Here is a 27,096-nt window from a genome sequence, read left to right as displayed (position 1 = left end):
TAGGAGTTGGGTGAGACCAGTAAGCTAACATTAAGGTAAAGAGTTAGACCAGCAGGACTTACGCTGTGGGGGTGTTTAGGGGTGCACCCCTAGACGGATCTCAGCGCATCCCCAGTTGCCTCCTCAGAGATAATTGAAAAGTGACACCAATAAAATGATACTATTGAGAGGTGAAGAAGAAGACCAGAGACAGATCAGAGCGAACTCACCATGAGCATTGCTGTCTTGTATCTGATCATATGATCAATAATTTTTCAATCCACAGGGATTTTATATAATCTGCTAAACATCATGGCGCTTCAAAAACCGTTCCATGTTACATCTTCCCTGTATGAGCAGATACCTCATAACCTCTTCCACTAGAGGGCATTGCATCGCCAAACAATTAGCGGTAAAGTCGAAGAACGTGGGAAACACTATTAATATTATGTATTGTGTAGCGTCTTACTTTGATCCTTTCAGCACGTGTTACTGTTTTTGCAGCGCCTAGTAAATGTCTGCACCAATGTGGACCCCTAACTTGTTTTGTCTTGCATAACAAATGTGTATCCTCGGCTTCCCGTACATAGTTGCGCATGAAACAAGTTTTCCCTATTCTCGCGCAAATCATTTGGATATTCTTTTGCACGGTCTTTAGAACTATAAAATGCCAAGTGAGCTATGTTCATGATAAAGCTGACAGGTGACCGGCTCAAAAATGTTGCAAGAAAGAAAATCAGCCAGCCAGTATTTTCATCATGCCAAATTACGACAAAAATATTCTTCGACTCATTTCCATGGTTGTTTTTGCAGGGATCATTGGATTTTGTACAGTAATCTCAATATATTGCATCGTATCCTGATATCGTGCATATTTTGCTCCGATAGTTGAATTCGGGAATCCTGGAATCCGGGACTGGTCCTCCGGCAAACAGATGGTAAATAAGCTACATCTCCACTTTGAGAGAGTGACGTCTTTTATTTGCTGTTTGAATTTTTAGTCAGGAAACAGGTAGCGAGCAGGTAGTAAGCATGCAAGACAATTTCCACTTAAATTCTGTGACTACAACTGAAAGTATACAAAGAAACTTTAAATATTAACGTTTAGATTTCATTTCAACGCACGATGGCAAGCCTGATACTATGAGACATACATTTATACAAGTAAATTCTTAATTCTAATTAATTGCACTCTCGATCTGCCATTTTGTTACTGTGCATTTACTGTGCTGATTACCATTGCCAATGATGTCTGTTTGTAAAAATGTCTCACTTAATCAGCATGGATACATGGATAGATGGCCCCTTAAAATAAACTAAATCATGGGTCATGTTCCCTAACTTTTTCAAATGTGTCCAGTGCAGGTCAAAAGAAGTTGTGAACAGCTGGTGTGCTTGTTCAAATCATGCATTGAGACTGATGCTGAACATTTCATCATACACAAACCTTGTGAAGAAAAAAAAATGTTGTGACAAACTCTGGAAATATTGACGAGCCTGATGTTTAGTCACTCACCTGCCCACACTCAACTAAAATCACAAAGCATTCTTATTTTTCTCAGTGTAGAAAAGGACAAATAACAAGACAGAGTGCTGATATTTTTGGGTGCTCTTATTGGTTGAGGGGGGCAGACGTGAACCTTTCACTTATTTCCTGAGCTTTGAGGACACGCACTTATCACTGCACTATACAGTGGCTCTGGATGATTCGACATGATGGTTAGACCTCTGAAGTTTTTTGTGTTTCTACTGTTCTCTCCCAGCACCTGGGCTGAAGGTGAGTATGAATAGGTTCTCCATGCTGTTGACATTTGTTTGTTGTTGGAGCTATTGCTGTTTTTAGGCTACGGCCTGGAATATGTGGTATTAACTAAGCCCTGAAAGCTCAACATTTATTTATTCACGTCTGATAAACACTGTTGCTAAAAGATCTGTATTTTTATCTGCTTCCACCAGTTTTGTATAGTTATTAAAATGTAATTAAATATGATAAAATTGAATGTATAAATATCTAACAATATAACATATTGTTTAGGATAACAAGATGTCATTTTGTGTAGTGACCATGTAACTTTGGCCGCTGAAGCTGGCCAAGGATGAGTAGCATGAAACAATGCTCCACCGGTGCTAATGTGTCTGTGTGTTTCTCTCTAATCCATAGGGATCAGGAGCATGAGGTTCCTGCAGCTGAAGCCTGGAGAGGAGTTCACTGTGGTGTGTTCCACCACACTGCGGGACCAAGAAGGGCTTTACCTGTATCATAGCCTGCCTGATAAGAAAAGTGTTCTGTACTTGGACAAGGATACCTATAAACTAACACCAGGTGGTCGATTCGAACACAAGCTCAAGACAGAAGGACAGCTCGAAAACTTCACCGTCACAATCAGCAACCTGACGGAGGATGACTCTGGCCTTTACTGGTGCCTGTACAATAAATTTGTAGACCACAACATGAAGACAGTCCAAGGTGATGGGCAGTTTACAATGCTTCATGTGACCGGTAAGAGTATACATGGTTTGACCGTTTTTGCATGCATATTCATGCGCCACAGTGATCGCTCAAGTTGTGGTCGCTGCTCTGATCGACAGCACGGCAACAGAACCAGTTTGTGGAGACAGGCTCAGCAAGGTCTTCAAAGCCTGTTGTTTTAAAGAGCTTTCTGCTCCGGTGCTGATCTAGACACAGACCTTTTTTTGTACTAAGTGCAGTTTTGGTCTTGTGAATTTTGGTGTATCAGTAAGAGGAGAGTTCTGATATAGTGAGTGTACCCATGAGAGCAGAATTCTGATCTTCTGAATGCTTTCACACAGTGGGGCCCTCACCTCCCAGCTTAACGGAAGGAACCCCCACAGCCTCCGTGAAGAAGGGTGAGTGATTTTTCTGTCACAGAGAGAGTGACTGTGGGGATTCTCAGCTCCATGTCATCAGTGAGGGAAATGTTTGATGAAAGTGACAACAGGGCTTGATTTCCTCTGTCGAATAACAAAGCTCTGTCCCGTCTGACGGTGTGCAGAAGAGGGGCGGGCTGAACGGGCCCAGGTGTCCTCCGCTCTGGTGATGGTCAGCGCCCTGGCCGCCGGTGCCGTGGTCCTGCTCTGCATCGTCATCCTAATAGTATGGGGCGCCCCCAGGGTGAGTATCACTGCAGGGTAGAGGTTGGGGTGCCAGGGCGTGGACCCCAAAACACAGCATCTCATTTTGGTTTGGGGTTTGCAACAGCAAAACGACTGAAAAGCAGTTAATCAATTGACTTTTATTTGGTGCGATCCAGCTGCAATGCGGCACTTCGAAGAGCACTATTTCCAGTTTCCAGGGGGATTAACAACAAAAAACACTAATGAGACTGAAATGTGAAGAACTGAGAGAGCATTCCCTGGCCCCTGGTGAAAGCCAATAGAGATAACCTCCTTAAAATATGACAAAAAAAATACAATCCATGTGGGTCATTTTTTTACATGTCTGTGACAGTCGGTTACAGTCGGAGACCAATGTCAGAGTCTGCTCATGCCTGGGGGGGGGGTGGGGGGGGGCAGTGACAGGATCATCCAGAGAAAGGTACCAGAGCCAGGGACAGGTCTGAGCTTTGGTCCCTTTCTCTATTTGTGGTTTTTGGCCGGGTCTGCTCCTGAAGGGGTCTGTGTGACTTCACTCACCGGGCAGAGCCACCAGCTATGCAGACGGGGGTGTTAAGAGGCACTTTAGACGTAGACTGAAAAATTATTCATGTAACAAATCGTAATAGTTATACAGTGGGTGTTCGTTCGTCTTCGTTAGGGTAGCGACGGGCCTCAATGACCAGGTCATAAGGCCTTCCCACTGATCATTGAAAGCGGACTTGCTCGGTCTTTTGTGAAAACGCAAGGCTGTTTTAAAGATAGTAATGCTTAACTGAGACAGTGGCGTGGAGAACCAAGCGTCTCTGCTGTGTTTGTGCGCAGAGTATCAGACCACAAAGGGCATGCTGCAGGAGGTCACACAGGAGGTGTGATGTCTGTGCCTCTTCTCACGATGCTGCGGTTATCAGCATGCACGAGCACTTCCTGTCACCCAGATGCATCTGACTTGAGCTGGCTGCTTGCCGTTATCTAAAATCAAATGTAATCATTAAAACACAGCACAGCATGACTTGGACAGTTTACATGCTGTTTACGCAGCGTATGTTTTGTTGTTGAGGTTAAACTGTTTTCTCAGGGCCACAGCAGCTGTGCCTACAGCCCTTCAATAAGAGTGGCGCTCCTCCGTCACCGAACCCAAGCTCCTGCACGAAATTACCAATCAGTGCGTGTGAACATAACTCCGCTTGCAAAATAATGTAGCCTTTACAAAACCAGCCAGGTGGTTAAAAACAAAGCGTTTCTCGACAGTGAGCAGGCATTTCCTGCAGCAGTGTTGGTGTGTGGGTGAGGACAGCAGTGTACTGCGAGCGGCGACTGACTCAGACCCTCCAGCCACACGAGCACGATCCGCATTTCCACAGCAGTCGCTCTTTGTGCACTGAGGTCAACCTGTTACCATGGTGACATTCAGTCTCTGTCTGCGGTCCAACAACCCCCCACCCCCACCCCCTCCTCCAGGTTAAGAGGCTTTGCAAGAGGCAGCAAAGTTTTCAACCAAGCCCCCACGAGATTGTCTACGAGGACATGCGCCTGAATCGAGCTCCGTGAGGCGACCAGCTCGGTCTGGAGACACCTGCTACGGACAGGAGACACGGATCCCAAGCCGGGCAGCTGCGTGCCGTCACTTGCCGGACGCAATCACTCTGCAGCTTGCGGTGCAAGCCGATCGTTCCCCTGCATCGCCCGGTTTCGGCTCAGAAAATGTTCTCATGTTTTAATCAAAAAAACTTTCATCATCTTAAATGTCGCATTAAGAATAAAGCTGACTATTGCGTTCATTTTTGTTTTAGAACATTCCAGTAATTTACTAATAGTAGCATTGGTACTTGTCATTTATGTAAGTGCTATGTATGCTAATAGTATGCTAATTTACATTATATGTAGGGGTAGAATGGTTACTGTACAGATGTTTATTCATCATTCCTTTAAAATGGATCTTTCTTTAGGGGTATGGCATTGTAGGCGTTTTTTCAAACTTTCATCTGTGCCTTCACCACAACACTGTAGCAGAAAAAACAAGTTATGTGGCTGAATTCTCATTTCAAAGTATTTTGTAGTGCAGTGTGTATGCTAGACATTCTGTTCTGTTTCTGGAAAGCCAATAAAGTTTTGTGGTTGTTGATCAAAACTGGTTGTCTTTGCTGATATTTATTCAGTCATTGGAGTTATAACAAACACTTAATTGGCATTTAGCAGAGGCTCTTATCCAGAGCAACTTACATAGGTTACAATTTTTCACATTACCCATTTTACAGCTGGATATTTACTTACTATAAGACAATTCTGGGTTAAATACCTCACCCAAGGGTACAACAGCAGTGCCCCAGCAGGGGAATCAAACCAGCAATCTTCCAGTTATGAGTCCTGCTCCTTAGCCACTATGCTACACTGCCATCCTCTCAAGTATAAGTTTCAGGCTGCAGAAATATTTTGATGTGTGGTTAGTGTGCACACAGTTGAAGTGCACTCAGCGATCAGCACACTTCTGGGTACAGGTCAGGTGTGGTCAGTGTGTGCAGTGCAGTTCATGTTTAGTTAGTGCACAGTGGAATTTATATGGGCTCAGGATGCACTGGTGATCAGCATGGGAATGTGGCTGATTTGCAGTCAGTATGAATGGGATTGATGTGCAGACAGTATGGAAATGGGATTAATGTCTGTCTCTTCTTTCAGAATTTTTACTACTCTCATATTCTAGAACTTTAATAGAATAATCCATAGTGGTGGATGGCCTTTTTATAGTTATTTATACATAACACACAGCACAGTAAATATAGTGGTGGATGGCCTTTTTATAGTTACTGTATTTATACATAACACACAGCACAGTAAATTACAAATTAGTGTTATACTAATATGTCATAATTTTAGTTTATGAATAGATAAATAGTGGTTTATTCCAGTGATCCTTTGTCCTTAAGGCCACCAGCATTTTTGCAAGTAACTTTTTTGACAGAATTACAGTAAGCGTTCAGTCACTAACTTGCATACATCACAGTTCTGAACAGTACAGCAAGATAACCATCTGTTGCAGATACTGGAAGAAAGTCGTATGAAATATACATTTGTGCATTTTGTTTAGCAGATGCTCTCATTCAATGAGACAGAAAGCAAGGAACCAATTTAAGACTTGAGATACGTGCACATAACCCCTCCTCCATATTTCCCAGAAAAGTCCCCCAGCTCTGTTACCAATTTGCGACATATGTCAGAGGAACTGGCCCGTGTGTAATGAATCATAGTTTGCCTGAAACGAGGATGTCTGTCACTTACTACCAAATTACCTGCATTCTGGCTTGACATTTAGGCCAGTTTTCTCTCAGCAACCACTGCATTCATGAAAAGTTGCATGGTTGTCTTGCATGGGCTAGCTGAAGGTGAAATACAACTAGTATAGGTGTATTGTGCTAGCACAGGTTCACTGCAAATGACCTAAAAATCAGATGCTGCCTGGTATATTTAAATGTTTTTGATTTTTGTGATGTACTTTGAAACGGCTTGGTTTCCTGTTTTTGTATTTTGTAGTTTACCCTCACCTTTTGCACAATGAAGTTTTCTTAGACTCCATTGCTCAAAGCCACTGTGCTTCTCTGTGTGTAGATGCCAAATGTGTGCATGCCATGATTCTCATTTTTTTTTTCTGCAAGCGCTAGTTTGAACAGACAAAGACCTTCCAAGGTCTGAGGCCCATCTGTACTTTGAATGCTGACTACAACAACCCATAAGTATGGGTGCTTGCATAGGACAGTCTGAACCATACAGCACCTAAGAAACCTGATAGCTGCACCCAGTATGATTCTTTGTGTGTAACTTAGGTTATTAATGCAGGGTCGCCAACGGCTTGAGTATGACTTTGGATATCAGAAATTGTGTGTGTGCCATAGATTAAGTCTGTGCATCGATGCAACACACACAATCTACAACACACACAAAATTTCTGGTATATTAATTGATATATCTGATATAATATAATATATTATATTATATTAACTGGAACAGTGAGTAGGGCTACATGCCTCAAAGGTATTCCTTTTTCAGACATTACGTTATCCCTAAGGTACGTTAGCCTTTTCTGTCTTTCAAAGTCACTTCTCACGCCCAGTCATTAAGAAAATCGATAACCACAAACATAATTAAAATAAGTAGATGCTTATCAGATTCCATACTCAGTAAACTGACATATTTGCATCAAACTAGAAATCTAGGCTTTACGGCACAATGATGCAAATATGTCAGTTTACTGAGTATGGAATTTGCTAAGCATCTACTCATTTTAATTATGTTTGTGGTTATCGATTTTCATAATGACTGGGCGTGAGAAGTGACTTTAAAAGACAGAAAAGGCTAATGTACCTTAGGGATAACGTAATGTCTGAAAAAGGAATACCGCTGAGGCATGTAGCCCTACTCACTGTTTCAGTTAATATAATTTAGAAAACTACATTACATTATTAAATAGAAATATGAACATGAAATATTATAATTATGATGTTAAATTTTAGTTTAATTACGCTGAAGTGCATGTGTCATTTAAAACCATGTATACCTTTGGCACTTTAAGAACTAGTCAATAAATCAACATTAAAAAATGCATGTCTCCTAAAGATGTGTAGTGTGCTGTATTTAAAGAGGTATATTCATTTTGAATACTTGTATGCAATAAATCTAAAATACAAATCACAGGACAGGAGACCACAGTCCGAAATATTTTCTTATTGTTACTAATTAAAAATCCATGGCATAGAAATTGATAGGTGTCAATATTTTTCATATCTACACTCTAAAAACTATTTCAGAGGACCTTTAGCCATTACATATATATTGTTGTGAGATTAACAATATCAAGTTCTATGATATTGTTAGACTTAATTGTAATTGTTATTTTCTTGAGTTCTGATGATACACAAATTATACCTATTGTTTCAGCATACTATCATGACTAACCTTAACCTAAAATCTTCGATTCATCAATAAAGACCTAATTCAAGTTCTGGTGACTTAATTAAATTTGTTTGACGACTTATGTTTTCAACACATTCGTTGGAATTTTACCGTCCGCTTCACATATGTGATATGATAGCATGCCCATTTAGCGGCTGTGTTGAATGTAGACACTCTGTGTCAATTAGCTAGCTTCTCGTAAATCTGCCATAGTCCGACAGACCAGCAGGTGCTCTAAATCTAACGTTGAGTGAAAAGGGAGTAATTTTACGCTTGAAATTATTTGCATTGACTCAGAATTCTGTTGGTGAGCTAATAAACATCGAATTCTGGCAAGTCCACCCTGAAATGTTACTGTAGCTAAAAAGGAGAACAAGACAACCACTAACTTAATGTTATGGGAGCATATTGGAGGGGATGAAACAACCATTAATTTAAACATAGAATAGAAATCCATTCAGTGCTGTATTATGAAAGTAAACTTTAGTTTTTTGTTGCAAAACATATAATTCATCAAATTTACATTTGGGGCATAGGCTATGTCTTTCGCATTCGGGAGCGTATCTATGTTCCCAGGGTCCTAAGGGGGCCCTATGTTCCCCAGTTCAAGATTTTATAAACACACCAGACAATGGTAACGTGGTAACGTGGTAAATGGTAATGCATCTAGTGCTAATGTTAACAGTAACCGAAATGCTAATGCTAACACTTACCCACATGCTAACGCTACCCCAAATGCTAATGCTAACACAACCCTAAAGCTAATGCTAACTCTCAAGATAATGATAAGTCTAATGCTAACACTTACCCACATACTGATGCTAGCCCCAATGCTAATGTTAACACAACCCTAACCCTAACACTTACCCACATATTAATGCTAACCCTAATGCTAATGCTAACAGAACCCTAAACTCTAACCCTAACCCTAACCCAAACTCTGACTCAACCAAATTTCAAGGCTAAATCTGACATTAATGGTAATGCTAACTGGAAAGCTAAAGCTAACGCTAACCCTAGAGCTAATGCTAAAGCTAACCTTAACCTGAACCTCCATTTGGGCCCTTGGAAGCATTATCCATGTCATATTAAGCGAATACAGAGCTGGGGAACATCTTTTTCAGGTTCCCATTATGTGCTATAGAGCTGGGGAACATAGGACCCTGGGAACATAGGAATGACCCCCAAAATTCAGTGTATAATGCTACTACAACAACAATACAACAATACAAATTGTTAAATTGTTAAATTTTGCAGTGTGTTCTGAAGCATTTATGGTCTTAATTGTTTAAAATCACACTATTCCTGTTTCACTCTGAGCATAATGCTCGATAGAAACCAGTTCATGATAAGCTTGCAAAAAATATGTGTCTGACAAACCTGTTGCGACTGAGATACCACCTCATTGTAACTGCATTGCAAATACATTGCAATTTGTACATTTGAGATCTCTTACCAAAGCAGAGTTGTTGAAACATTATAGGTTACATCACAGCCACGGTGGGCAACCTCTGCCATGTCCTCACCTAGATTGTTTTTGTTCCTTTAAAACATGCGGTAGCCTCAGATCACATCTGTCACGAAAACACTCAACTCAAGAAAGAGTGAGATCTTCTGAAATAATCAGTTTCTGTTGCCAGTGCTGCAGTGTAGGCGCAATCTCCACTGAAAGAGAGTATTTTGAACATCTTGGTCGATATTTGCAAAAGCAAGAAACTGTCACCTGTGTTTTCAAAAATCGTAATTTCAGAACTAACATCTATGGAACGTTTGCTTCCCACAGAAGTCGCAAGCATACTCCCCACTCATTGGAAGAGTTCAAAGAAGGCTTGCTAAAGAGGTATGTAAACCCTTCAAATACAGATGATCTCAGTGATCAAGTTAATCAGGTGGATGAGCAGTCTGATATTGATGACACTGGAGGAGATGATGGTGATGTGAGAAAGTTGACATAGTAAATGTGTCTTATGGTATTAGAAAAACATGCATTGAATTTATCATTTCATTGTTGAGTTACCATTTAAGTAGGCATGGTAAAGTCACCATAGAGAAGAGCTTGAGTCATGCGTTTCTTTGTCTTCTCCAAAATTCTAACACCTTCTAATTTCTTCTACAAGGACACAGAGGAGCTCGAGGCAGACCTTGTGATGCAAGTGATGAAGATTGCCATCATCGGTGATGGGTGTGCAACCATTGTAGTCGAGGGAACCAAGATCCTGCAGAGGATTGATGTCGCCAGATCCTGTGCTTTGCTGATGGGCATAATATATGCTCTTAACCTCAACTATCCCAAGTACAGTATTTTCTGACTGATTTTCTCTCTTAAAACCTCAGCACTCTCAGGGAGTTGGAAGTTTTGCTTGATTTGTCTGGGGACTTCTCCACATGATGGACAGTTTTAACTCATATACTGGTGTTGCCATTACAAATATCAAAGTTAATATACTTTGAGGTTTTATCTGGTTACACACCAGGTGTGTTGCACTTAAGAATTGACTTTAGAATTGGTGCTGTCTTTTATATGTGTATTCTACGCTCACAGAGCTGTACAAATACATTCAAAAGTTCAGGCTGTCTTTGTTTATCCAGAATTTAAATCTTTGCTTTCAAATATTGAAAAAAAAACTAGTTTGGACAACTTATATGCAGTCAACGTAAAAACACTTCATGTTGACAGTTATTAAGTTCATGTTACTTAAAAATGCTTTTTATTGTGGCCGAAAAGCTAATTCACCATACTTAAAAACATTGTATTGGATCAACTTAAACACTTGTGTTCATGTTGACAGTTATTAAGTTCATGTTACTAAGAAATGCTTTTTAGAGTGTTTTAGAATGCTTTTTTCAGAGTGTTAAAGCAGATGCTTTCTATAACTGTTTTATAGTGAATGAGCTGTTAATCATCCAGTCCTGGTATTAATTCATGTTCTCATAATACATTCGGCATGCTTGCATCGTTGTTTGAGTTGTTTCACACTGTGGTTCAAACAGAGACTCATAATTTTGCCTGGTAATGGTGAACAGTAGGCTAAATAGTTACGTTCCTAATAGTAGAGTCACTGTAGATATTTGTGGCTAAAACTTTTTTATGCTTTGAGTATAACGTGATGTTGTGTTGTGAAATCTCAGTGCAAAATAAGTTAACCTTATTGTCTAACATTTACTTTGATTTCATTCAGATAGATATTTACTCAGAAAAAAATTCAAACATGAGCTGGGTTGAGAAAATATCTTTATTAAGAACAATGCAATGCTAGAAGCTAGTCAATATAAACACTTAAATTAATCTAGGGGCTACCATTTTCTTTGCTTTTCTTTGCTTTCAAATATTGAAAAAAAACTAGTTAAAAAACTTATATGCAGTCAACTTAAAAACACTTCATGTTGACAGTTATGAAGCTCACGTTACTTAAAAATGCTTTTTATTGCGACCGAAAAGCTAATTCACCATACTTAAAACATTGTGTTGGATCAATGTATTTCTACCAGCAGTTGGCATAACTGAAAAAGCTTGATGCAAAATGTTGCCTTAATTTTTTTTGTTGACCCAATGTTTTATTTTTTAGAGTGCACAGTCTGAAATATTTTCTTATTGTTACTAATTAAAAATCCATGGCACAGAAATTGATGGGTGTTAACTGTTTTCACATTTGACTTCCTGAATGAAATTGCATGAAGAGCCAAGTCGAAGGTTATATGTGTCTGTTTCACAGAGCTGCTAGAAGTGCCAAGCACCAAAATAGGTAAACAGATGTCAATATCTATATGTGTGTGTTTATGTGTGTGTGTGTGTGTGTGTGTTTATGTGTTTCAACACTACTGTTTTGTCGTTCCGCATACACGTTTCAACTTGACCAAGTGTGCCTGCGAGGTTGTTGGAGGTGATATTTCCTCTTCATGTGTGCAAATAGATGCACCACAAATGGTGACCGCGAGCAGGCTTCTCTGTATCCGAAAAAGGAGCTTCCTGCCCACACCTCTGCAGATGAAACTGATGCCCACCCTGCTGCCCGAGCTTCATGATTCTGGCATCCCGGGCGCGAGGGGGGAGGGGCCTACAACAATAGGGTCCTATGCTATCTATGCATTGACCTTGAGAAAGTGCAACAGATCTTCTTGACATACAGCGCTATTTCTGTTTTTATGAAATGAAACGAAAAAGGCAGAGGAATTTGCGCAGAATGCTCATCTTGACAGTTACTCTAGTATATGCAAGTGGGACACGGAGACCTATGCATTGACTTAGGCCAGAGTTCATGCAGTGTAAAACTGGCCTTGAATAAATAGCTATTGGGGTGTCTGCTCTATATGCTTAAACACAGGGAGTTGGTTTCTGTAACAGTTATGTCAATCAGTGACACCATTGTACTTCCAATCAATGGGAGGTGAAGAGCTGCTGAATTCATTGGAAACTATTCACTTCCATGTTCATTCATTCTGTAGTCCTATTCTGCCTATTTTCTCAGGATAGGTGCAGGTACTAGATGAGGAATAAACACATGGGATCAGAGGTATGCAAACACATGTCATTGCCCTGTAAAACATTAGCTGTTCCTGCTTCTATCCTGTCTCACCCTTGGTAGTATTAGTACAATATACCAGCTAAGGGTACTATTGTAACGGTACATAAGTAGTGATTGAGGGCAGTCTTGTACTGTAGCCAGGTGGAAAGTAAGAGAACTGAATATTGCTGGAACAAACCGATGCAATGGGAGCTGCATACTGTAATTTCATACTTAAAATTATGTTCAGCACATAATTAATTTGGAGCAGCAGCAAAAATTCAATTCAGCTACACACATTCTTTGCAAAGGTGAGTGCACCTAAAATTGTACCTGAAAAACCACAGATAACATTGAATTAATGGTGCAGAGTAAAGAATGGTATGGATCTTTTGGATTAACCCTTTGACATATGAATCCAACTCATAAGGCGACATGTACAGGCCCTGGCCATACTGGAGACTGTGAGCCAGTGTTGAGCTTATGGGGTTTTCTTGAGGAGTACAGGAATTAAAGCATTAGAAAGGCACTGAAGTTGGAATGTGAAATCATTATGCAGGTTTGGTAAAACACAGTACATTTTCTGCATAATGTTCAGCTAATATGTGAGTGAATCTGAGCAGCAACTATTACACAGTGTCCATTGGCGTCAGGTGAAACTAGTGGTATAAAAGAGTGAATTCAGTGATTGCTACACTGATGGAGGTGTGATTATCCTCTGATTCATGGGCAGGTTGAGACCATTTACATTCCGGCTGATGAAGATGACAAACACTGTGGCTAATGTGGTGTAGTAGGTGCAAGCTGGAAACTCTGAGTCTAGTGGTTAGATGCTGCTGTTCAACTATGCTTTGGTCATGTGGTTTATTGGTCTGTGTTACCTTAAATGCTTCAGCTTTGGCATACATTCTGTGGAGCCACATACATACATATTAAAACTGGTGCTGGTCCAGTTGCTTGTGAATACTGAGATGCAAACTTACATGCTCACATACCAAAGTCTCTGGTGTGATTTGCGGAAAAGCTTGCAAGGCCTTCAGTGATGTGGGAGGAGTCGCTGAAACGTGGACTGAACAGCTTTGCACATTTTACTGAGGAGCGTAACTAGCCAATGGATGTTATTCTACCTGCAAAAGGGTTTAAAGATGTGTTTCCCTGTGAGATAGACTAGGCTAGAGTGCACATTGTGAGGTGTACATTCACCACAGGAGAGGGAACCGGCCTGGTGAGGCACAGATGGGAGATTATGGAAGGCAATACTGTGGCAGGTTTGGTCATTGCCTCTACCAGACAGATACACCTACCTTCTGCTTTCTCCCAGAAACTAGTCTCTTCACACTGAATATTACACACTGCAAATGCGGAAACCACTGATCTTACTATCACATGCACAGTAAGCTGGCAGCTTATTGAATTCCACTTTTTAAAGAGTTGCTGACAAAACAAGAAAGAAGGTTTGCCATTTATAACATATAGGGGAAGTCCAATGACTAAAATTTCATATTTACAATTAGTTGGAGGGAAGTAGGGAGGAGCAACATAGTGGTTAGTAGCAGCTGATGCGCTACACAGATGAAAGGGGCTATAGAGGCAGATATCTTAATCTTTGTTTCAAGTACCGTAATAATTTTTTTTTTTTTTTTTTTTTGCATTTCCCCACAGTTGACAATCACACCAAATTTAAAGAAAGATCAATGATCAACTGTTTCTTTTTTGCTAAATTTGTTCAATTACCACATCCAAAGCAAGCTTGCACTGGTTTAAGCTATAGCTATATTTGTAGCGATGTAGAATGTCACCTTTTTAGGAGCTGCTGAGTACAAGAAAGATTTGCTATTTAGACTACCATTTATAGGAAAAGCAAACAAGGACCAAAGAGCTGTAACAGTATTTACATTTGGGCATTACCCTGTTAAACAAACTATTTCCTTTTTCCCATCAGTATTTTGCGAACCAAAAGACAGGTCAGTGTGAGGTACAGTGCTATTTGTTGGAAGACATGGGCACATGTTGTTCTCCCAGAATTATAGATTTTTTTAATTATTTAACTTTATTTAGCCAGATAAGTCCCAATGAGGTAAAAATCTCTTTTCCTGGGGAGACCTGGCCAAGAAGGCTGCAGCACATGAAGTTACAGACATAAAAAAAGAAAAAAAAATAACAAGAAAAAACATTAAAAGACAATGATAATATACCAATGAAGGCCTTCGAGAGATAGAGCACCTGAGAGGGAGAGAGAGAGAGATAAGAGCACACAAGAAATGGAGGCAGAGAGATAGAAGAGAAAGAGAGGGACAGAGAGAGAGAGAGAGAGAATCCAGAGCAAGGGAGGGAGAGAGGAGTAGAGAGGGAGAGAGAGCAGACAACAATTTATTCAAAGCATTGACAGTGTCCAGTAGACTCATCTTCCCTAGCACTAATAACAGATTTGAACTCAGAGAGAGAAAGCAGTTCATTTTGTTTTAAATCTTTTGCAGGCTAGTCGAAATCATAGCTAGGAAGAAGCTAGAGAGGAATCTTGGAATCTCAGGTTATACTGACCTTTATATGTCCAGGTAATATAATCGCATAAATATGAAGGAAGCTCTACTGAAATGAATTTACAAGTAAAAGTCAACCAGTGACTGGGCCTGGGCGAGAACAAAGATGGCCAACCAGCTTTGGAATACAGTATACAATCATACGCGAAGGCTTTACGATTTGTAACAAATTGCAAAGCACTATGATAAACACTATCTAAGGTGCAAACACACTGTGCTGATGCCTTCATATACAATACATCACCATAATCCCGTGCAGGTAAAGAGGTAGCAGCAACCAGTCGTCTTCTGAATTTGAAAGAAAAGCACAATTTGTTTCTAAAGTAAAACCACAACTTCATCCTTGACAAGATTCTCAATATGAGGCTTAAAGGAAAATCAGTATTTAATGGATGTATTTGTAACTAGATACCACCTCAATGTGCTTATCATGAGCGGTTATCTGGGAAATTTAAAGGTTCATTTAAAGATCATTAGTATGTTGAGATGTGATGCATTGACTCTTAGATAAACAACTGTCAATGTACGCCACCTGTCGGAGGTAATGGGTAAACTGCGCATTAATACAGATTTAGACAATGATACCACAGCTATTGATGTAATTACTTCCATTTACCCTAGTTTACTTAACACTCTACATGTCGATTCGCTTGTCCTTGTTAGCAAGGCTACAGGAACGTGTAGAAAAGTAAAAGTTTCCTTCGTAGGAAGTTAGTTAAGTTGTACGACATTTTCTGTGTGCTAGCATGCTTAATGAAACATTAAAAGCAAACGATTAAAGTGGCTGCAGGTAATAAACCTATACAGCCGTTTAGATTTTAAAAACATTTACCTAAGAAGATTAAAATGGAACTTCTCCATCGATCCATGCTCTATATCTGAAATCCACTAATGCAATCATGCAGAGGAAACATGCGCTCTCACTTTCAATAAAAAGCACGACGTTTTTGTTAAATTAATCTTTTACGAAGAAATGCTGGATTTAGTACAATATCTTAACCAAGTCTTGCGTTTGTAGGCTCAAAGAGACAGAAGATGGTGTGATCAAATGTTTTCTTACGAAAGGGTGTAAGTAATCCTGAAAGATAAGTCATGGCATATTTCTTATGTTTCAAGTGCTGTCTGGTTTCGATTCGTCTTGTAATTTCAGTACGGAGCCACATATTACATCTGCGGTTGAATTACTCCTAAGGTTTGGGGATGTTAATGTTATTTTATGCATTGGACGGCACTGATTCGGTCTCCACTTACATCTGACAAGTTTTTTTTTTTTGCTCCCATCGCACCACAGCTGGGCTACAGCTTGCTTTTCAACTATTTAAAATTAAAGCCAGCACTTTTAGGAGTATACTTCTTCGATGAAACTGGGGACTATGCCGTCCTATAATTTGGAGAAGGAGATCGTTTGAGAGGAATTCGGACGTATTCGACTCTTTCCGCCAGCCCATGTGACGTCGTGCTAGTTGTCCCCTTAGTTCCTCCAGTCGGGACTCTCCCATATGGTCTTCATCTGTCTTCCTGTTTAATGTTCGGTCAGCTGATCAACAAAAAAAAATCACATGACTCTATACAGTAGCATTGCAAAATTACAATTAGCCAGCATTATTCAGGACAATGGGGCGACTGAAGATAGCTACCGGACTGCTGCTTGTCTTGCTCATTGATCCAGGTCAGAAAACGACTTAATTCGACAAGTTAGCCAGTTAGCTAAGTTATAAAGTCCTTCGGTCCAAACCCTTGTCTTTAAGATAGAGAGTAAATTGAGGCAGTACTAGCTAACAAGCTGTGTACCCAGGGACGTAGTGGGTGTTGGTGGATGTTAAATTCGGAAAACATAGTTCACAGTATCTGAAATATCACTGTACACCAGTTCTGTTTTGTGTTTAGCGTCAAAGCCTGAATCCGAAAGTAAAAGAGTCCGTGTGTTCCAGTACATGATATCTAGTCACTTCACTAACAAGTACTAAGTGCTATCAAGGTACAGTGTGAAACTAGAATTTAGGCTACATTTTGTTATATCGTTCTAACTTTATCTGTCCACATGATTTAACCTTTAGACTATAAGTAGCTTCGCTAGCTGGATTTCAATAGCCCTATGTTCGAAACAAAGCAACGCCGCATAATCAGCAGTTTGAGGTAGGTGACTTCTTCATTTTCTTTGCAGTGTCTCTGGGTCCGTTGCCAGCCAAAGAATCATGGGGGTATGTGGACGTCCGCGAGGGAGCGCACATGTTCTGGTGGCTGTACTACGCCGATGGCTCGTCTGGAAGCTACAAGGACCTGCCCCTTGTAATGTGGCTGCAGGTCAGCGGTCTGATACGAATTATGTGGATATAAATCGAAAGGGCGGAGAGGGAAGAAAAAACATCACTGTGCTTTTGTTTAGGCACTGTGCTTTTGTTTTAACAAAAATAGGCTAGGCAGATGTATCTCCACTGGTGCGCGCTCTCCCCGTTGGGCGTAAAAACCTGTGCGGGGATCAATGTTGAAAATATCTGTCACTCCATGCTAAATACGGACAACTCAAAATAGATAACAACACTGCTATGAGTTATTTTTAAGTAAGTACTTTATTGTGTAAAAAAAAAAAAAAAAAACACTCAGAACCTTTTAAAATTAGTTGATGATTTCTAAGAGCATGCACTATGTGACCGAAGCTACTGTTTTGATTCTGAATGTAAACATACTGCCATGCTTAAGAAAGGACCACTGAATGAAAAGTACTGCTGAATTTCTGACTGCGTTCTGGTGTCCCACGTTAGGGTGGTCCTGGTGGGTCAGGGTGTGGTTTTGGGAACTTTGAGGAGATCGGCCCCCTGGACAGAGATCTGGCCCCCAGGAACACTACCTGGGTAAGCCAAACACTCGGCGTAGCTTGAGCGTTTTTGTCTGTTTTCACAGACAAATATGTGTGCTCTATGGTTCAGACACTTTTTGTGTGTTTACATCTGTACCTTCTGCAGTTTGTGTGTGTGTGTGTATCTGTGTCTTTGTGTGTGTGTAGTCACCCCACTTTGAGCACATGTCAAGCAGTTAAACGTCCAGGCTAAGGAGATGCTCCTTAGAAAACTTAATTTTCCAGCCGTGACTTTAATTTGAGGTTTGGTTTGGGGGACCGGATGGTGCCTGTTTCTGTGCTTTAAGGTGTGTGTCTGACCGAGGTCTTTTGGCACCCCTGCAGATCCAGGCTGCCAGTGTGATGTTTGTGGACAACCCTGTGGGCACGGGCTACAGCTACACGGACACAGAGGACGCCCTGACCAAGGACGTGGCCATGGTGGCGGCGGACATGATGGTCCTGCTCAAAAACTTCTTCGCCACCAAAACGGAGTTCCACGTACGTCAGGGGAGACAGGGCGGTGGTGGACAGACATTTGGCAGGGGACCACGTGTGTCCTCTTCCCCTGAGGCGTCAGTACTTGCTTATGTGTGTTTCTTCCTCCCTCTCCTGCAGAGTGTCCCCTTCTACATATTCTCTGAGTCTTATGGGGGGAAAATGGCTGCAGCGATCGCACTGGAACTCACCAAGGTACTCCTCACTGCTTGTGATTCAAAAGCGCTCAAAGATTTGACAGAATGTTTAACGCCATGGGGGCTGTGGTTTCTGAGGAGGGTCTTGGAAAATGACCTCTTTGCGGCTGATCGGAAAACACCTAACGCATCTCGTGGTCTGTGCTGCCCTCCTAAAACAGGAGCACTGAAGGTAGTGCGTTTGTAAGGCCGTGAGGCCGAGGAGTCATGGCAGTGATCACGTTGCTGAATGAGTCTTTACTTCCTTGTAGGTTTTTTTTTCTTTCACCAGATGAATGCCATGCTGAATGACAGTTCTTAGCGCAAGTTCGCATGTGACCATGAGAGTGTAATTTAAGTGGGTGGAAGAGTCCCGTCAGTTGAACCACTTTGAACTGGCTTAGGCCCAAGGTTAACCAGATGGTATGAATTTGGCAGGTGTGCAATACACAAAAAAATAGGAAAAGTGGAAAAAGCAACACCTGTTTAGTTTTGTTTCTCAGAGCTAAAAACAAAACGCACTGTGGTTAGATTGAATCTGGGTTGACATAACAAATTTCTGCACCAGTATGCATTGTAGATACACTATATAGCCAAAGGTATGTGGACACCTGACCATCACACCTATATGAGCTTATTGGACATCCCATTCCAAAACCATGGGCATTAATATGGAGTTGCCCCCCCCCCCCTTTGTAGCTATAACAGCCTCCACTCTTCTGGGAAGGCTTTCCACAAGATTTTGGAGTGTGTCTGTAGGAATTTGTGCCCATTCAGCCAAAAGAGCATTTGTGAGGTCAGGTACTGATGTTGGACGAGAAGGCCTGGCTCGCAATCAGCGTTCTAATTCATCCCACAGGTGCTCAATGGGTTGAGGTCAGGGCTCTGTGCAGACCACTGGAGTCCCTACACACCAAACTTGTCAAACCATGTCTTTATGGACGTTGCTTTGTGCACAGGGGCACACAGTTGTCTAAAATGTCTTTGTATGCTGTAGCATTAATGTTACCACTGGAACTAAGGGGCGTAGCCCAAACTCTGAAAAACAGCCCTAGACCATTATCCCTCCTCCACCAAACTTTACAGTAGGCACTGTGCATTCTGGTAGCTAGCACTCTCCTGGCATCTGCCAAACCTAGATTCGTCCATCGGACTACCAGGTAGTGAAGCGAGATTCATCACTCCAGAGAACGCGTTTCCACTGCTCCAGAGTCCAGTGGCGGTGTGCTTTGCACCACTCCAGCCGTCGCTTGGCTTTGCGCATAGTGATGTTGGGCTTGTGTGCAGCTGCTCGGCCATGGAAACCCATTTCATGAAGCTCCCGATGCACAGTTCTTGTGCTGATGTTGCAGCCAGAGACAGTTTGGAACTCTGTAGTGAGTGATTCAACAGAGGATATGGGGTTTTTACGTGCTACGCGCTTCATCACTCGGCGGCCGGAGTGGTCTACCACTTTGTGGCTGAGCTGTTGTTGCTCCCAGATGCTTCCACTTGACAATAATAGCACTTACAGTTGACTGGGGCAGATCTAGCAGGGCAGAAATTTCGCAAACTGACTTGTGGCAAAGATGGCATCCTATGACAATGCCACGTTTAAAGTCACTGAGCTCTCCAGTATGACCCATTGTACTTCCAAGGTTTGTCTATGGAGATTGCATGGCTATGTGCTTGATTTTATGCACCTGTTAACAATCGGTGTGGCTGAAACACCTAAACCCAATAATTAGGAGGGGTATCCACATACTTTTGGCCATATAGTGTATAATGTAGTGAGTGTTCTCTTTTGATGTTTGAATCAAAAACATCACCCATTTTGTCCTGTCAGCGTTTTCATGAGTGGTGAGTGTCTGCAGATCTGGGTTCTCCTTTAAGTGTTCCCTCTGATCTCAGGCCATTGAAGCGAGGACGATTAAATGCAACTTTGCTGGTGTGGCGCTGGGAGACTCCTGGATCTCCCCACTTGGTGAGTCTTCCTCCTCAAGCTTCCTCGCTTGACGAATACCTGATTGTGTGAGCAGCCAGGTCCAGAGGCTCTGAGCTCTCTGCACTCAGAGGAGAGCTTCAGCTCGGTGATTTTGCTCTGTGGTGTTTGCATGCATCTTCTAATTGATGTGTAGTACTTTCAGGTGTATCAGAAAAGAGATGCATGAGATCCAAGACCTAAGAAGTGTATGATGGCTTACAGTGTACTTCCTGCTTCGACCTTACTCGGTTTGGCTTTCTTTTAACAGATTCTGTGCTCACCTGGGGACCTTACCTGTACAGCACAGTGAGTGTTGCATCCTGTCACTGACTGATGTTGTCTGGGCAACATGCCACTATAGGAGGTTGATAAGAGGGCATTTTATCATTGCACCAGAATTGCTTTTCTGTGAAATAGTTGCAGTTATTGCGAACTGTTATGAATATCAGATGTAGCTCTCTGACTGTTGTAAACTCAGGGAAAATATTGCGTTGGACGCATAAACCAAGCCTTGATTGCCCAGCACCATGGAGGCCGTCCATGTTGCATCCAACCAGGCACGTTCCTTGAATGTGACGAAAGTTTCAATTAGAAAAGACAGTGGATCACGGATTCCAAAAAGAGTGGAGTCCCATGTGGCGAAAGAGGGGAAAAAAAGCCATTTTATATATTCACTAGTCACATGTCCTTTTTTGCAGTATGTTTTGACATATGGGACTCCTTTTTTGAGTCTTTGAGCCTTTTTAATCCACTTCTGACCCTTGATAAAGGGTTAAACCTTTAAGCTTAAGCCTACAATCTGCAAACTATGTTGTTCTCTGGGCAGATGGAGCATACGCCTTTTTTTTACAAAATATAGTCTTACCTAATCTGTGTTTGGAACCCAACCGCCACCCTCCGTCCTCAGGAAGCATGTTAATGGGCGTGCCTTAGAGACCTGCAGGTGCCAGCACACCACTGCGTCCAGCATGTCTCTGCGCACAGTGCTCTGCGTTATGTGCGACACAGTCAGCAGCGCTCTGTGCTTTGCCTGTTGAAGCCCAGTGTCTCCCCTGTGTTTCTCAGTCCCTGCTGGATGACTACGGTTTGGGGGAGGTGACCAGAGCTGCCAAGGCCGTGGAGCAGGCGGTGAACGAGAGCCACTTCGAGAGGGCCACGGAGCTGTGGTCAATCACCGAGAGCGTGGTGGAACAGGTCAGTCTGCGGTGACGCAGCCTGTGTGCTGGTCCGGGCGCTTTGATCCTCACCATACATATTTGGAGTTTGGTTCACACATTCCTCCACTCCGAACATCTGAACATATTCATGTCAAACCCATCATTTATTCCCTTTCCTTTCTTTGTCCATGTCGTTGGTTATGTGCTCTAGATCTTTTGCAAGCTAGCACGTCCATCTGTAGAAATATCAGGTGGCCTGCATTGCTCTAGAAATTTAGCTTTTTCTCTAAAATTGGCTATTCAGTAGATTAAAACCACAGTCCTCCTCATTCATTTTTCCATGTTTAGCCACAGATTGCCAGCACTTACACAAACTCGTATTATGAACAGTTCTGTCTTTCTGGGCCAAATGTAAAATCTTCGGGACAGTATTTTTTTTTTTCAACAGTTATAATAGGTGCCACATGATGTGACAGAGGTCCTGAAAAACCATTGCATCAGCATTTGAGACACCCTGACCCTTGACACCTTCCTTTCTGACTGTCTGCGTTTAAGGTGCTGAGTCTAGTTTAATCGGTCACCAATTCAATGACAGGTGCAAGGTCTGGATGTCTCCTACTGTGACATCAGGTGTCTGCGGTCTGGCACTTTGGCGCACGTGTCCTTGGCCTGTGAACAGCCGCTGTGCAAAGAATAGTTTCAGACATTGTTGTCTGGCCTTATTCATTTTGATAGCTGACTTCACACACAACGTGCCTTTCTGTGGCGAGGTACAGAGAACCTAGGTGGAAGTGCAGACTCTAGTGCAACGTACAAAACACATCTTTGATCCATAAATAACAATGACATTGCAAGAAAATGGCACTGTAAACAACAGTGGAAAAATGAATTTTTAATTGATAAGGGAAACATAATAAATCTAAAAAAAACAGTCAATTACCAAAACAGCACTGATTCAGAGGGAGTCTGGCTGTCTCAATCCAACCATATAATTTATATGTATATAATCTAACATAACCTAATGCAATCCACAGTGAATTAAAATGAAATTTGAATAAATTAAACACGCTAAATCATAAATCCAAAAACCCATCTGATGAATAAAGTAGTAAACAAAGTGGTAAGATGGCTGCCTTAATCCTTAGCTTTACTCTGAGAGGAGGGTGCAGGTGTGATATTAACAGGGGAGTTGTCAGAAAGCTCTAACAGCCCATAATTCTATTCTTACGGCATCTGATTTCACTCCATGGAGGATCTTACCAATGTTCAGTTAGCGTGCGTTGTAATTTAGAATTTTAAGGTGGGGTTAACCACAGATTTACCCTAAAATTGTTTTACTTGTTGTAATTGTTTTTAAAAAATAATGTTTTACTCTTGTTTCTCCAGAATACCAATGGGGTCAACTTCTATAACATCCTCACCCAGGACCCTGATGGCAGAGTTAAGCAGGTGGCTGGAGATGGATACCTTGGTAAGAGATGTTTCGGCTTTCACAGCTTCTTAATGAATGTGAGTGTTGCAGTTGTGTCATCATTCAGTGAAGGCCCTTGTGAGGTCATTCTCGGTAGGGTACGTTAAAGGCTTTATTTTATTTTTTTTTTTTGTTTAAATTTTATTTTCCCTGGTAGGGATCAGCTCAGAATCTATTCTCTTTTAGAATGATGAGGTGGAGGAGGGAATTACTTGGGAAGGGAATTACATAGTCGCTTTACCTGGGAGATCTTTACATGGCCGTCTTGAAAGAGCCTGGTTGGTAATTAGTCGGGACACTGGGGGAACCCCTTACTCGTTTACAATAAGTGCCATTGTAAGATCTAAATACGATAAGATCTTTAATGACCACAGAGAGTCAGGACCTCGGTTCAGTGTTCCATCTGAGAGATGCTGTCCCTGTCAACGTTCTGCCCACAGCCGCTCTCAGGCGCCGTCACGTCCGCCCCCTGCACCGCCAATCCCTCGGGGAGCTGATGAACGGGCCAATCAGGAAGAAGCTGGGCGTCATCCCGGAGAATGTCACCTGGGGAGGTAATCCGGTGACACTCCCCCCTGCACAGCCTGTGTTGGGTGTCTTGTCTTGACAGGGCTCCCAAAGTTCACCTTTGTGATGGTGGTGATTTCCTCAATCCGTATACAGACTGGGACTGCGTAACATGACCAGTTTTAGGGACAGGCCCATCAGTTGGTCCTCAGTGATTAATGGACTTTCTTGTGTGGAAATTACGTGATGTGAAAAACATCAAGCCAAGATGGGCAATCATCTTTTGTTTTTATTTTTTTACAGTTGGTCAGAATGCCTGTAATTACATTAGCTAGCTATCTAGGTAGACCTATACCTTACAACACCATCCTCATTGTGCAAACTGATTGTGGATTGATAGTGTCACTGTCTTTGACCTTAGTGTTGACTGTACGTCATTTCAGACTCATCTTGGTTCTTTGACTTTTAATTACACACAGGCAGTGCTTTACTAAACACACTTGCATGCCCACTGAGGTTATTATACTTGCACTTGTGGAACTCAGTCCCTGAATGGCTATCTGGATGCTGGTTTTTGTACCAGCCAGTTTCTCTGATTGGTCCAGTCAGTACATTAGCATCACGCATTTAGACCTGTGCATTTCCCAGATTGCACCGAGGTAAAATACTCCCTGAACACGCAGCAAAAGTGCAACCTTCAGCTTTGATTTCGTCATTTGCGGAAACGTGGGAAAAGGTCAAGCTGGGTAAACGACTTGGCTAATTAAGCCATTAAGCCATGAAGTTAATTGGGCCGTTAAGCAATTAAGTCATTAAGAGCCGTGGCTGCAGCCAAACCCAGAGTACTAGGCACACTGCCTCCATGCCCCCCCCCCCCCCCCCCCCCCCCAATATGTCCCCAGGAGGCAAGTTTAACGGCGCTGGCGTGAAGCCAGGTGTGACTGGGAGCATGTGTGCCTTTCTCTGCAGGCCAAGCAAATGCTGTTTTCACAAGCATGGAAGGAGATTTCATGAAGCCCGTGGTGGACATTGTGGACCAGCTGTTGGCCGCAGGCGTGAACGTCACTGTCTACAACGGGCAGCTGGACCTGATCGTGGACACCATGGGTAAATCTTCCCCAAATGTGCCCCGGTTAGGCTGCTTAGGGAAAAAAGTTATAATTACATTAAATGATTGGTAAGAATGTCATTTCTCTTTTAAGTATCAATGCAGATTGATGAGTTGTGACATCCTCTGCTGAGACAGGCATGTTCTATGAGGTGATTGGACAATGCAATTGATTAACCCTCTTCACTTTTATTGTTTTTCTTATTTTCAGTATGACCTTTGACTGAGATGCTATATGTATACAGCAATAAAATGTAGCATGATTACTTCACACATGGAAAGATATGATTGTTCTTTTGTAAAATGCCACACTTTGACAGCCAGAGCATTTAATGTCATCAGAACATACTACGTATGATATCAACCATGGCATTTTTCATAATATTATCTTTAATAATATTAGAGTCTTTGGCTTGATGTGGGAAGTAGGTCACAGATCCACACACTTCCATCGTAAATACATATGTGCATATATGCATTTTAATGACAACAGTGAAGTTATAGGCTATTGTTTTTATATTGTAAATTCAACCTGCAAAAATGTCTATTGGAGATAAGTGAGTAGATCAGAGTGGAACTAGCAGTATCTGACAGACGTGTAGGTGGCAGTAGTAGTGACCACTTTTTGTGTATGTGTGTGTGTGTGTGTGTGTGTCTGTCTGTCTGTGTGTGTGTGCGCGCAGGCCAGGAGCTGTGGGTGAAGAAACTGAAGTGGCCTGGGCTTCCTCACTTCACCCAACAGCAGTGGACAGCGCTGGACGACCCCGCCTCTCCTGGCCAAACCGGAGCCTTCTACAAGATCCACAAGAACTTTGCCTTCTACTGGATCCTCAAGGCTGGCCACATGGTAAGACATGCACAGAGAGTCTGAGAGAAAGAAATTCTGTTTTTACTTTTCCTGAGAGGTTGACACACATTTAAAAAAGGAAAAAAGATTTTCTTTTCCCCATGCCAGGTTTCACAAGCTAAGAATGCAAATTAGCCCCCAGATCAAAAGTGTCTTACCAAGGCTGTTCAGCAGGGGTCAGCGTTTTCTTTTCAAAGGGATAATGGACAATCGGCGAAGGTTAGCTGGAGCTCTTGTCCACACAAAATATTTGCCAATGGCCAGCATGCCGGGCTCTAAAAGTGCTGCAGACACAGAACTGTGTGTCACTTTGAAAAGGCCGTCAGGCATAGGCCATGTGGCTGTTTGGTGGCACTAGCTGTGTGTGCAAACATGTGCAGATGACCTGCTGCACCAACTGACCAAAATGAAACGCACACAATACTGAAGAAATTTGTGTAGGCAGTAAGTCAGTTGTTTATTTAACTTTGTTTGATTTATTTAACTCTGAACAAAGAAAGCAGAAAGAAAAATTCACACTTGATAAACTATTTTTAAGTAGTGAACTCAGTCTTTGTTAGTGGGTTACTAAATCATTTACACCTGTAGTTCAGTTTTGTACATCCCTCTGAGTGCCTGCTTGGAGACAGTATCAGCACTGTCATGAAACAGTTCATCTCCTCCTTCTGAGACTTGTTCCTTAGACGTCCTGAATTTATTCTTGCATCCATGTCATTACAGTGAGAGTGGAGACGGTTCTTGACACAGACAGCTGATTGGATTGAAATATTTTAGAGCAGGAGCTCTTACTTGCATACATTGACACAGACACACTGTGGATAAATACAGAAGTTCCAAGCATAACAGAGTGTAATGATCAGACTAGGGCAATTACCACATCTTAGCTCATCAGTTACCTCCAGATTGAATCTATTTCTGCCTAAAGTTTGGTCTTCAAGCATCCCAGTGATTCTGACTAAAAATCCTGGCAATATATATATTTATAACTCAAGGTGCAAACCTGATTACACCTTTGTCCCCTTGCTCTGAATGTAATGTTTCATTAATGAGTTTGGACCACTTGCTGCAGAGGTCCTGTAGGTACCCATGATGCTTCTGTTTCTGGCAGATCCCATCAGACCAGGGAGCAATGGCCCTGAAGATGCTGCGGATGGTGACCCAGCAAGAGTGACCACCCAGTCCCATACACACACACACACACACACACACACACACACACACACACACACACACACACACACACACACACAGATGCAATGTGGAATGGCCTGCAAATACTTGAAGACAATCAATCAAATGCTCTGCCTACCAAATATCACAGAATATCGCGTTTCTCATTGACTCCTGTGTCCATATTAGAAAACATCGTTCGATTCTTTTCTGATCGTCAGGAATTTTGAAATAACCAAAATCTTTATTTTGATTACCAATGTTGTTTCTTGATAAATCTGTCT

The 27,096-nt window shown here is 41.9% G+C and overlaps 2 protein-coding genes across 3 annotated transcripts; both read left to right on the top strand.

Moving 5' to 3' along the window:
- Nucleotides 1-1,677: 1,677 nt before the first annotated feature.
- Nucleotides 1,678-4,765, top strand: LOC118794671. Its single transcript, XM_036552919.1, has 5 exons — nucleotides 1,678-1,756; nucleotides 2,141-2,479; nucleotides 2,791-2,847; nucleotides 2,994-3,112; nucleotides 4,555-4,765. The coding sequence occupies exons 1-5, from the start codon at nucleotides 1,693-1,695 to the stop codon at nucleotides 4,642-4,644; spliced, it is 669 nt and encodes a 222-aa protein (XP_036408812.1). The 5' UTR covers nucleotides 1,678-1,692; the 3' UTR covers nucleotides 4,645-4,765.
- An 11,880-nt stretch (nucleotides 4,766-16,645) lies between these two features.
- scpep1 (serine carboxypeptidase 1) lies at nucleotides 16,646-27,096 on the top strand. Of its 2 annotated transcripts, XM_036553304.1 has the most exons (14): nucleotides 16,646-16,748; nucleotides 17,244-17,383; nucleotides 17,842-17,931; nucleotides 18,261-18,416; nucleotides 18,534-18,608; nucleotides 20,480-20,552; nucleotides 20,821-20,858; nucleotides 21,618-21,746; nucleotides 23,096-23,180; nucleotides 23,621-23,734; nucleotides 24,657-24,794; nucleotides 25,479-25,642; nucleotides 26,751-26,860; nucleotides 26,893-26,914. In XM_036553304.1, exons 1-13 carry the CDS (start codon nucleotides 16,694-16,696, stop codon nucleotides 26,811-26,813), a joined length of 1,320 nt encoding a protein of 439 aa, XP_036409197.1. In that variant the 5' UTR covers nucleotides 16,646-16,693; the 3' UTR covers nucleotides 26,814-26,860; nucleotides 26,893-26,914. The 2 variants fall into 2 exon arrangements, with proteins under 2 accessions (XP_036409197.1, XP_036409196.1); XM_036553303.1 differs by having other exon boundaries at nucleotides 26,751-27,096.

Source organism: Megalops cyprinoides, chromosome 19 (assembly GCF_013368585.1).
Source record: "Megalops cyprinoides isolate fMegCyp1 chromosome 19, fMegCyp1.pri, whole genome shotgun sequence".
NCBI classification, from domain to species: Eukaryota; Metazoa; Chordata; class Actinopteri; order Elopiformes; family Megalopidae; genus Megalops; species Megalops cyprinoides.
This window is presented reverse-complemented; position numbering and strand designations above follow the sequence as displayed.